At 49.0% G+C, this 12,941-nt stretch overlaps 2 protein-coding genes across 7 annotated transcripts in view; one reads left to right on the top strand and one right to left on the bottom strand.

Moving 5' to 3' along the window:
• LOC119386962 (L-sorbose 1-dehydrogenase) overlaps nucleotides 1-12,941 on the bottom strand; it is a 531,651-nt gene that overhangs the window by 316,541 nt on the left and 202,169 nt on the right. The gene's annotated exons all lie outside the window — the stretch shown is intronic.
• LOC119386966 (uncharacterized) overlaps nucleotides 9,362-12,941 on the top strand; it is a 44,259-nt gene continuing 40,679 nt past the window's right edge. Inside the window, exon 1 of the mRNA XM_049413326.1 lies at nucleotides 9,362-9,723. Coding sequence (XP_049269283.1) covers nucleotides 9,477-9,723 — 247 coding nt within the window. The 5' untranslated portion in view covers nucleotides 9,362-9,476. The remainder of the gene's footprint in view (nucleotides 9,724-12,941) is intronic.

Below are 12,941 nucleotides of genomic sequence, written 5' to 3'. Positions count from 1 at the left end.
ATATAGGTGCTGGCAGGACTTTGTCCTAAAAGAGGGCTCGAAAGCACATCCCTATCTCGTCGCCGCCAAGTTTATTTAATCTGGGCTCCGGGCCATTCGGGCCTTGCCGGGAGCGAAGCCGCTCACGACGCTGCTCGAGAAATCGTCCACCGGGCGCGTCACCCGTCATCAGAGCAGCTACCCTCCCGACGAGCCCAACAGGCTGAGGACGAAGAAGTCGAGTCCTGGTGCGGCCGCGCAAAAGAAAGAATGGCCACGTATGATGAAATTGTCATGCATTACTGTAGGGCAAGATTGAAGTACCCACCCCCTGACAAGTCGCTAAATAAGCACCAGTCGACAACATGGCGATTATTACAGACACGAACATTCCATACACCCACGCTGTACAGTCGCATATAGCCGGACGTTTACACACCACAATGCAAAGCTTGCGGGGTGGCTCGCGCCAACCTCGACCACATTATCTGGGCATGTCCCGCAGCCACATACACCATCAAACACAACAAGAACCCTAAACTTAAGATAACCGCGCCATAGCAGTGGGAGGCTATGCTGCTCAGCGCGTGCCCGGATGACCAACTCTGGGCTGTCCGACTGGCTGAAGACGCCGCCAAGACCAAAGGTCTGGCCGCCGCCTGAGGAAGGGGGGCTCCGGTAGGGCTAGACTCCCGGCCCCAGCCTCCCTTGACCTCGCAAGGACAAAAATAAAGTTATGTCTCTCTCTCTCTCTTAGAATGAGGCCAACCTCGCGATCCGCTTGTGAACACCACGCGCAGCGCGTAATTACAGATTTTGACTACATTGCTCACAGCGCCGTCTTCTACCCGAGGAATGTGTTTCGACGTTATTTCCCAAGGGAGGGTTCAGGTCCCATTAATTATGATGAGGAGTGAAGACACATATTAAAATATACGCAGGTAGACATACAAATGCATGTGGTCTGTTGCGAATGATTCCACTGCAAGGAAGTCATGGCTGCAGCACAAGGAGACCGCGGGCGTGCATAGTTTGAATTTGTTCAGTAACGTCTATACTCATTCAATATAGATAATCTTCACCTTTACTGAACTCTCGAGGGTTGAAAAGCCATTATGGTAAAATAAATAAGTAACGTGCAATATCTTTTTTTTTTTTTTGACCTTATAGCAAAACAGTTGTCTTCTTTATTTCGGTAGCTGCTAGCTATAGTACTCGTGACACAACCGCCGCTGACGTGCTATTTCGCTCAACACTCTGCGATGACTGCTGCTGAACTGATACCCGATCTACTTCTAGCGAGGGTCACCAATCGGGGGTCATACACGCTGCGAGCTCCCGGACCGCGGCCTCACCGGGCGAAAGCGACCCTTGCTCTTTCGGATCGGCTGCAACTGGACAGCTATGCCCGGGACCTCAGACTTGGCAGGTCCTCGTACTCTGCCCACGTTACCTGCTGGGTACATGAAACACTGGTACTTCTCCTGAACATTTCAAATAACTTCTGCGGAATCCCTCAAGGTGGCGGAATGGTTATGAAAGGGAGTATTCACAGCCACCCGTTTGTAGCAAAAACGTGTGCGGTTTCTGGCAAATCTGTACGGACTTCTCAGAAAGGAAAGCTTCTTAGTGGAACAAAAATTTGTCTAGGTCCGGGAATCGAACCCGGGACCAATACCCGGGTCATGATAAATGCATGTTTTAGGAAGAACATTTAAAACTCGGACCTTCATTAACAACTGCAGGGGCGCGAAAATCAACAGTCTTGGTCAGGAATATCCCAAATTGGCTAGAGATCTGCGCTAAAATGGCTTATAACAAACTGTTCGGCATAGTGTGAAAAACATACGCAACAGAGGCAACCTTAAGTATACTCGTTCAATGCATATACAGACCGAAAGAGCATCGGAAATATCATAAGGTCAAAATACATGTCATTTTATTGTCCACTAGTCCAATGATGTAACTTCCATCTTTGATGCCGTCATCGTCCTTATCGTCGCCGTGTTCGTAATAATAATTATGGTTGGGGCTTTGCTTCCCGAAACCACGATATGATTATGAGAGACGCCGTAGGGGAGTGCTCCGGAAATTTTGACCATCTGTTCTTTAACGTGCACCTAAATCTAAGTACACGGGCCTTTAGCATTTCGCCTCCATCGAAATGCGGCCGCCGCGGCCGGGATTCGATCCCGCGACCTTCGGGCCAGTTGTCGAGCACCGTAACCAATAGACCACCGTGGGAGGTTGTCGTGATGAGCCGTAGCGAAAGCTGCAATAGCATTGAGAGACACTCAAGTAGATACCAACAGTAGCGTTTTGAGGGAATGTGTCACTTTAATTTAGGAAGCATGTCCCTCAAATTCGCAGGAAAGTTACGCATCTTCATCTTCAACTTCAAATTTAACCCTTTGCCAGCCTCTTTCTCACTTTCTATCGCCACATATATGACGAAACTCGACCGCATTGCAGGATTTCTGGCAGTTACTATTGCCATACGAAAACCAAATTCATCACCGTCGCATTTCCATGGAGGCGAAATGCTAGAGGCCCGTGTACATAAATTTAGGTGCATATTAAAGAGCTTCAGGCTGTCTAAGTTATCTGGAGCCCTCCACTAAAGCGCGCCCCATAATCATATCGCGGTTTTCGCACATAAATTCCCAGATAGTATTATTAATTATTCATTAACCTCGACAACTGCAGCAGGCGGTTCTTTAGCTTTTTGTTCAGAATTCTCGGCAAAATAGTTGTTCGCGCATATCTGGTACTTTTCATTGCCTGGTTTCTTCTCACTCAACTCTAGTTAGATTTATCTTGCTGTTTAGCCACAATGAAATAGAAATTAGTGAAAGGACAGACAGCTTGATGAGAGCTGCTCTTTATGATCCGATTACCGCGATACTTGAGCTGTCAGCGCTCATTTCTGCTGATAGAGTCGGAAGGTGCAACACAGTGATTACGTATCTAAACGAGTACCGGCGGTTCCCTTGGCTTATAAAATTTACGCACTACCCGAAACAAGGAAGTACTATTCACAAAAGTACGCTGTCGATTTCCAAAATTAAACGTCTATATGAATAGAGTTGGTCTGGTTCCCTCCCACTCGTGCATTTGGTAGTAATTGTGAGTCAACAGATGAATACATGCCGCCGCTTCCATCCATTTTTTCCCCACTGTGCCTCTATTCATAATTCTGCGTAGAAGCGATGTACCGCTACACATCTGTAAGGCATTATGTGCACTTTGTTGATGCTGTGGCTGATGGCGATTAAGAATCATGGCAGAGCCCTTTGTAGTGGGTGGGAAGCTTGAAACCACCCACTCGTTACGCAATTCGTATTGTTCTATTTTAGCACTACGGTTAACGTCTGGTCGTTATTTTACTCTTCTACTACGCTATATTACATCTGTTAGCGTGATTTCTTGCCTGACATGGCGATCTTTTTGCGAAAGATCCTCAAGCAGCGGCGTGGCACTGTGGTGGAGTCATCTACTGCCACGCAGAGTGCCTGGGTTGAAATCCCACTCGATCCCGGATATTTTTTTCCTCATTGCGCGCAGTCTATAGCCCATCTAATCGAGGCTAAGCATTCCCTCCTGTCCACGTGGAAGGGGAAGCGTCTCAACAGAAGGCTTCGCAGGAAGATTGCCGAAGTCAACAAGAAAATAGAGGAGCATTGCAAGGTCCTCTCCAGACAGTAGTGGGACGATGTCTGCAATTCCATCGACGGTTTGATGCGCCGTGACGGGTCCTAGAAGCCCCTCAAGCACTTGCTGGACCACACGAATACAAAGTCTAACCAACGAAGCACGCTGGCACGCATTTTGCGCGCAGCCAGGCAAGAATTCTCGGATGATGAAGTCCTGGGGAAGCTTGTGGCCAAGTACCTACAGATGGCTTCCAGCCCGGCGGATCCCCCCTCAAGGATTAGGGGGTGTCGACAACCCGGAGTTAGACGCGGAGATTGGGGTCGAAGATGTCAGGCGGGCCTTGCACGACCTAAATGGGAGATCGGCCCACAATCAGGACAAGATTACAAACTGGGCCCTGAGGAACCTGGACGACAAATCGATAGAGTACCTCGCCGAGTTCATCAAACAGGCGTGGAGCAGTGGAAAAGTTCCGGGAATGTGTAAGAGGGCCGCCATCATCGTCATCCCCAAGGCTGGCAAGCCACCTCGTCTCGACAATCTCCGGCCCATCTCGCTCACTTCGTATGTAGGCAAGGTGGCCGAGCACGCAATTCTTTAGAGGGTCTCCCAGTACTTGGAAGACAAGGACGTCTATCCCCACTACATGATAGGCTTCAGAACGGGCCTTTCGATGCAAGACGCCATGAAGCTAATCAAGGATCAGGTAATCGACCGTAACACGAGAGACGCGAGAGTCATACTTGGGCAAGACTTGGGAGAAAGCCTTCGACAACATCCTCCACTCCAATGTCTTCGGAACGTTGGTTTGGGGAAGCACTTTCACGACTACATGAGATCCTTCCTGACGGGCAGAGAGGTCATTCCCGAAGTGGGAGACCTCGCGTCAGACTCGGTTAGGCTCGGTTCTAGAGGGACGCCACACTGGTCATTCATATCTCCGACCCTCTTTAACCTCGCCATGATCGGTCTATCGAGAAAACTCTCCGAGATAGACGGCCTTAACCACACGATACACACAGACGACGTCACCATGCGGTACACTGGTGGCAGCGATGGACGCTTGGAGGCTGCGCTTCAAGATGCCATAGAGGTCACAGAAGACTACGTGAGACTGACCGGACTGTGATGCTCGCCGCGGAAATCAGAAGCTGCTACTGTACAGCCCAAGCGCAAGGATCCCGAACCGAAAGGTTGGAGGCCGTCGTAGAGGACATCCACATCACTCAAGGACAAGTGACAGCTCACTCATCCCCAGGGTGGGCACCTCCGGGCTCTGGGCATGATAATCGAGTAGAATGGCTCCAATAACTAAACGGTACTGCCCACCAAGAAACAGACAATGCCATCAGGTTGATAAGAAGAGCTGTCAACCTGCAGCAAGGACTGAGCGAGGACAACCTCGTCAGGTTATTCACGCTTCCGGGATGTGTCACTTGACCTACATCGCGCCCATGAACCACTGGAAGAGGTTGGAACGGGGCATGCTGAACACGTTGACCAGAAAAGCGGTCAAGAGATCCATCGGGCTTCCCATGTACCTGACTTCGGAGAGACTGTTCTACCTCGGCATGCACAGTACACTGGAAGAGATAGCTGAGTCACAAGAGAGGGCATAGTTTACCAGACTGTCTACCACCAGTGCCGGGAGAAACATCCTGAGAGAGCTTGGAGTTCCCCCGACGGAGATGGAGACCAGATACTGCAGCATTCCTCGAGAACAGATAGAGCGCATTACCCTTGCCCCCATTCTTCGTAATGTCCACCACGAGCACAGCGCGGGCAGACGACCGGCTAGGGCTAAAGCCCTCCTTGAAGATGCCCGCGCACAGGCCCGAAGTTGCTGTTTCGTTGACGTAGCACGGTACCCCTACGTAAAGGCGTTCGCTGCAGTCAGCGTCGATCAAGATGGGGATATCATGAACTCCCCGATAGTCCGGACGACGGCGGTCGATGTTGCGGAACAGGTCGCAATAGCCTTGGCCCTGCTGGACGAAGAAAGAACGATGATATAGAGTGACTCGAGACCGGCGGCCCGAGTACTCGCCAAGGGAACCGTCTCGAATCGGCCTTGAGGGTCCTATCGGTATAAGGAAATCAAACAACACACGATCGTGTGGTTCTCTGCTCACATGGGACAGATCGAGGGCGCCCCGCCCAACCTCAACGAGTCGGCCTACAGAGCTGCGCAAAGAGTCGTCGACCGCGTAGCTATAGCTACGCGGTCGACGACTCCTTGCGCAGCTCCGTATACCGGGTGGAACAGCGCTGACGTTCTGGACAATCGGGATCCCCCGGCCACGTGCAACAATATCACAAAGAACTTTTCCTTGTGGAGGCGGAAGTATCCGCCGCCGCACAGTAAACTGAACAGGCCTTAGGCATTGATACTCAAGACCCTTGTAGGTCGGGGCATATCCTAGCCCCGCACTCTTGTACAAGATCTATCCCGAAATTCAGACGTCCAACACTTGCGCGCTTTGCTCAAACTTTGTCAGCTTAGAACACGTGCTCTGGTGGTGCTCGCGTTACGGGGTGACGACGACGTTACGTCGTCCAAGTTGGATGCTGCCCTACGCATCCCGAATTTAGATGCACAATTATAGGCAGGCCAACGGTCGCGCGACGTAGCGGAGAGGCTAGGCCTGTCTGGCCCGACGTGAGGGCGGCCCGCTACGTGCTAGTTCACACCCCGAAGGTTTTGAAATGCGAAGCATTTCTTAGCGAACCTTTGGCACTTTGAGCATTTCTATCTATCTATCTATCTATCTATCTATCTATCTATCTATCTATCTATCTATCTATCTATCTATCTATCTATCTATCTATCTATCTATCTATCTATCTATCTATCTATCTATCTATCTATCTATCTAGCCACCTACGTCTGGGTGCTCTCATGATCGCCTCATTAACTTGGTGTAGACCAAAATTGGCATGAGAGGGTAAGAGGATTTCACGAATGTGACTATCGGGTCACGACAAGAATAACATGAAAATTCTGTCGCGTACGTGGTCGAACCCTTTCCTCCAGACTCGTGTGGCACATACCCGTTTACCACGGGCGGCGGTGTACGGGTATGCGCCACAGGTGATTGACAGTTTAATATCTACTTACGAACGGCGAGAACAGACATTGGTAATTTAAATTCGAAAGCGTTAAGAAAAACCGACATCGGCAACAGGGGCGTAGCCAGAAATTTTTTTCGGGGGGGAGGGGGGGGGGGTTCAACCATGCTTTATGTATGTTCGTGCGTGCGTTTGTATGTGCGCGTGTGTATATACGCAAGCAAAACTGAAAAATTTCGGGGGAGGGTTTGAACCCCCCCCCCCCCTGTAGATTAAGGGGGTAGCAGCGCGAACACACACCCACAAGAGAGACGACACGGACACAAAAGCGCTGTCCGTGTCGTCTCTCTTGTGGGTGTGTGTTCGCGCTGTTACCCCCTTAATCTACAATATGTACCAACTCGCCCAAGAAGAAGTATTAATGAAATCCCCCCCCCCCCCCCTGGCTACGCCCCTGATCGGCAACGTTGACCCAACGAATGCAAATAATAAAAATTAGGATTCCAGCAGTAATTGAACCCAAATATTCTGCGTGGCAATCAGGTATCCTACCGCAGAGCCACGCCAGGTCTATAAACTGGTTTGGAAAAAGAGCCTATGCAGGCGCAATGTCGGCGCGTCAATTGTGGTTGTGGTGCTGGTTATCTAATTTTACAAGGAAGCAATAAACGCTACATATGTACTCCTACGATACAGGAGTCATATCTGATTACCGTCTGTGGTTCTAGTTCTGGCTCCGCTTGTATAGCAAATAATAATATACGGGGTTTAACGTTCCAAAACCACGATATGATTATGAGGGACGCCATAGTGGAGGGCTCCAGAAATTTCGACCACCTGGCGTTCTTCAACATGCACCAGGTACATCATGAAGTACACGGGCCTGAAACATTTTCACCTCCATCGAAAATACAGACGCCGCGGCCGGGATTCGATCCCGCGACCTTCGGGTCAGAAGTCGAGCGCCATAACCACTACACCACCGTGGCGGGGCCCGCTTTTATAGCTGTCTAATAAACATTACATTTGTATTCCTATGATAGCTATATTGAAGCATTGATCGACCCTGAAGAAATACATTAACGAAAATTACAATGATGTTCACATGATTGCGTCATAAAGTGCACTTAGTTTCGATAATACTGACGTATGTACTCTGACGTGAGGGTTGACGTTACGTCGCACCATAAGTTACCCTTTAAACGGCAGCGTTGTCGACGTGCCCACGATGTGCACACAGCTGCTACACTTACAAAAACACGTTGATCCACCCCGTAATGATTGGATGAAAGCGATAAAATACAGCATAGCAGCACTCGCTGACTGCTTCGCATGAAACCGATTCCCACAACGCGTGGGATCTGCTGAATTTTTTTCGGAATAAGGTTTTCATCATTCCATTCCATTGCACGCGATAGCGGTTACGCACACCGGCGGCGGCGGGCAACTATGCCACCAAAATCGACTGCTGTTGTGATCTGATAATAGCTTTCGCTGTAAAACTGATTATAGGTAAGGTGCGTCGGCACTTATATATGTGGCATCGAAGATTCCAGTGTTATCGTTGGTTGCCGCGTTATAGTTCCAGGATAAACACTACTGTTCTCGTTACGCGCAACTGCTATCGGAAGATTAGGAGAACTGCGACTTGGGCAAATTGGTTGGTATTCGTCATGAAAACAGCGCATACACATGAGGACGAAGACGAAAGAGACAACGGGACGGGCAACTGTCCCGTTGTCTCTTTCGTTTTCGTCTTCATGTGTATGTGCTGTTTTCAAGATGCCTATCAGAAGAGTCTGAAATAATCGGGAAGGTTCCCAGACATTCCGGCGTGGCTTCCGCAATACAGTCGTTACACGTGTGACAGGCCAGTTACATAAAAGTAAAAAAAAAAGAAGTGCGCGTGGCAATATTCACACAGGTATGTTCACGCAATATCGCCCCTCTGCCAATTTCTCCTAGAAATTGAAACGAGGGACAATTTTTTATTAGGTCACCGATATATAAATCTATAAGAAAACGATTTCTTTAAACTCCACTCCCTAAACTTCTATTAAACTTAACATGAAAAAAGGTTCTGACCTTCGGAGCCCCGGTACTGGGTTTTACACCTTTGATGCCGTTTCTGGTTTTATAGAAACAACAAAACGTATAAGGTTTTGATTCATAGAATTAAAAATATCAACCGTACATGTTTAACAGGCAGTGGGAAGCACGGCTTGCGGACGAAGGAAGGGAAAGCCAAATGCTTGATCAAGCCCAGCGATCCGCTTGTGCCAGCCGATCCCTGGAATGAGGGCCCAATAACTGCCTGAATTTATTATTTGTTTTTTCAAAATAAAGCTTCTGCCTCCTCTTCCTCTTTTTTCAGAAAAATTTTCTAAATGGCAAACAGAATGGTTCTAAATATGTCTAGGTCAACTGTAAATCTGTATCATCTGATTTCTCAATGGCACACATAATATCCGTAAGCTAATTCTTTATATGTGCTTTTTAATCATTTCGTAACTTCTCAAGGCACCAGTAACTAAAAGATCAGTTGTCCATTCTTGGCTTGTCATCCCCCAGTGTGAATGCGCGCCATCTTATAAGAACATCATCATCGTCATCATAACAGCTCACGCGCTGCCTGCCTAACTCAGGCCCCTCAAGCGGTTCTGTCGGCAGAATCCAGCGTGGCGAGCCTCACAGAAATGCGTCCCAGCGAAGTGTGAGCTTCGAGTGGCATCGATTCAACGGCGGCTGCTCGTGCTAAGACCGAGTTGTCGCTCATGGAGCCAAGCGCCCGCGCGGGTAAGGTGGCAGCCGAGCCGACAAAGTCTACAGTCACGTCTTCCTCCGTAGTGTCGGCCCCTGGCAAGGCCGTCGCGTCCAAGCTGGCAAAAGGTCGCGACACCAACGTGAGGCCGCGGCTTGGGCACTCCACTGGTCGTCCGCAGCAATCAAAGCCTCCGTGCCAGCAGCAACCCGCCCGGTCGACCTCCTCAAGCGTCACTGCGGCTACTTCGACACAGGACGGTAAGAACTCCTTGCATTGACGTCACTGAAACAACCACGTTGTTACACCAACATGGTGGGTAGCGAACTTTGTGATGTCGCGTTCGTGTTATCAGTACATCGCATGCTGGTTCTTTCGCTACTCATGCACGGAGGCCCATTAACGTTCCAGCGATGTCTTTATCACACTGAAGTAGGTTAATCACCGCGTGATTATACTGCCTTGATGTCATCTAAGCCCCCATGTTGGAGCCATGTTATCCGTCCATGACGTCACGTGCACGCTATCGATACCTTGACTTTGGTGAGTTTCTACATACTCGGACTAATGCAGCGTTTGTCTGTATCTATCGGTGTCTCCTGTCTTCGTCTTAGCCGCGCTGCTTTTGTCCAAGAACTTCGAAGCGCCCGAAATAGTGTCAGGACAGCCTGTACTTGTAAGGCAGAGCCGCGATAGGGGCCAGTTGGTTATATAATAAACAGCTTTGGAATTTGGTACGCAGACGCCGGGCTTGTTGGATTCGTCGGGTTTGCCTAAGTGTGCCAAGATCCTCTATAGAAATAAGACGTGTCATCTGCAAACCCAACCACAAGATCATCGCGCTCGTATCCTCACGGGATCAAAGCAAAGAAGCAGTGGGGACGGCTGGGTACGCAAGCTATTTTAGAACAAAATTCAAGCAGCTTCACTGACTTAACGTCGCGAAGACTGGTTAAACAGCGGCAGCTGGTGGCGTCTTATTGCTATATTTCATGGCTTGCCACACTAAGCCCGGTATTCCTATCCGAATTCGCGCCTCTCCCCCGGTCACCTAAGAGGGGGGGGGGGGGGCGAAGTCTGCCTCATACTCTGACTAAGTATGTAGGGGGGGGGGGCTGCGATGAACCCCCCCTCCTCCGATGAGGAACCCTGCGCTTGCGTATGAATAAAATGTTCACGTAACGCAACTGAAAGAAGAGTAACATGCAGAAAATAATGTAGTAGGGATGAATGTGCTTCTACGTTCATTACGTACTGTCGGCCGCAAAAGTTTGCGGGATGTGCAGCGCGTGGCCGAGCGACGGAAAACTGCATTGCTGCGTCACCTACCGTGATGCGGCGGGTGTTGAGGCTATCGGCCGCAGCCTCCGCGATTAGATCCGGCAACGGCACGTTGTCTAAACGCGCCGTCGCTAATCGCCGAGGCCGATAGCCTCAACACCCGCCGCATCACGGTAGGTGACGCAGCAATGCACTTTCCTGTCGCTCCGCCACGCGCTGCAGATCCCGCAAACTTTTGCGGCCGACAGTACGTATGCACGCTTGTATGGTTACCACAGTATTTCGAAGTTATGCAGCGAAACACACGAGCAGGTCCGGGGTGCTATCTTGGACACTGTTAAATACGGCCATTTTGTCAAATTTCGTAATGGCGGCATTTTAAGCCAATCGGAGAGGCTGTAGCAGCCCTCCGGGGCAATCAGACTTGACCAATGACGGAATTCGACAACGCGGCCGAATTTGACAATGACCAGCACCCCCGGATACAGGGGCGTAGCCAGGGGGGGGGGGAGGAGGGGTTGGGGGGTTCAAACCCCTCCCCCCCGAAATTTTTCAGTTTTGCTTGCGTATATATACACGCACACATACAAACGCACGCACGAACATACATAAAGTATGGTTGAACCCCCCCCCCCCCCGAAAAAAATTTCTGGCTACGCCCCTGCCCGGATAGATCACGTTCACGTTGTCATAGATTGCACGAGCAAAGTTTCGCTGCATTAGCCAGAAGAGCGATCAGCATAATTAGCTATAACCATCCCCTCCGACCCCCCCCCCCCCCCCAGAAAAAAAAAAAACGTTCTATGTTCCACATTTACTGGGCATTTCGCTCGACAAAAGGGCCCCAAAGTTCAGGAATGCAGCGAAAGGTTCCCGCGATTTGTAACATCAGAAGAAGCGAAATCTAATCGGTTTGCAAGAACTATGATTCATAATAAAGCAAGCTTTTGCAAACAATGCATCTGCCACTAACAACACATACACGCATACACACAAACTTGTGAATGCGGCATGAAATACAGCAGCGAGTAGTGGGCCAGTTTCGTGCAGACATGCACGACTAGCGCAACCGGCGCAACGACTACAAACATTGATCACGGAGACCCTGTGTCTCCAGCCTGCAGCAACAGATGATGCTGCAGTACACCAGTGTGGTCTAGCTACCACAATTGTCTAGATAGGGTGGTAGCCACCCTATATAGTTTAGCCCCAAAGGATGTGATCGCAAAAAGAGCCACATTTCCGTTCCTCTACGACATACTGCTCCAGTGCACTACACTAGTTTGTTTGTTTTTTTTTTAACTACAAATATTCCTTTTATTGCACTCCTCACATTGCAGTAAAGGGTGGCCTTTGAGATTTGCAGTAATTTATAACTCGCTCATGCATCAGAGAGGCACCGCTGAAGGCCCATTCGCTCTTTTTTGACAAATTAGGCAAGCAAACGCGACAAGTGTTATCTAACAATTTTTACTATAAAATCCAATCTTTCTTCTGCACAGTGGATGTTGTAAAGATGAAGGATTAGACTGTGCAACTTTGCGCTTAGCAACAGCTGTCTAGAGATCGCAAGACTATTCTTGAATCAAATTTGCATGCTTTGAAAGCTAGCAGGGCCGGAAAGTTGGAAACGCGCACATCATTCGCCGCTCTTGGAACATTAAAGGTTCAACAGCATTGCTTTTGAGGCTTGTGCGATACTTCATGGAGGCGGTTTTCGGCAGAGTTTTTCAGTCACACCAGTTGCGAAAATCCGTTCCGAAACCCGAACATGCCCACAGTCGAATTTGCGGATGATTACAAACCAGGGCTGGGCAGAGATAGTCGGAAAAGTGTTCCGGAATACGGATATCGAAATACATGGACTAGAATCCTAAAATACAGATACTGAGATACATTTGCCTTTACCGTAACGGGATATTTCGGAGATAATTTGGCAATAGGACGAAAAAAGTATTCCGGAATACAGATACAGCAATACAGATACTGGAATACCTTTTTTATTTCAAGGATGCTCCTACACCGCAAAGAAATATATAAGTGCAGCATAATGTTGTAAGTAAATTTGAAGTGCATTGATACTTTCAGTTTATTTATTTATTTATTTATTTATTTATTCATTTATTACAGTCCCCTCAGCGCCATAAAGACATTACTGAGCGGGGGGTTTACAAAGTACATATTTATACGTATCAAT

The sequence above is a fragment of the Rhipicephalus sanguineus genome, chromosome 3 (genome assembly GCF_013339695.2).
Source record: "Rhipicephalus sanguineus isolate Rsan-2018 chromosome 3, BIME_Rsan_1.4, whole genome shotgun sequence".
NCBI classification, from domain to species: domain Eukaryota; kingdom Metazoa; phylum Arthropoda; class Arachnida; order Ixodida; family Ixodidae; genus Rhipicephalus; species Rhipicephalus sanguineus.
This window is presented reverse-complemented; position numbering and strand designations above follow the sequence as displayed.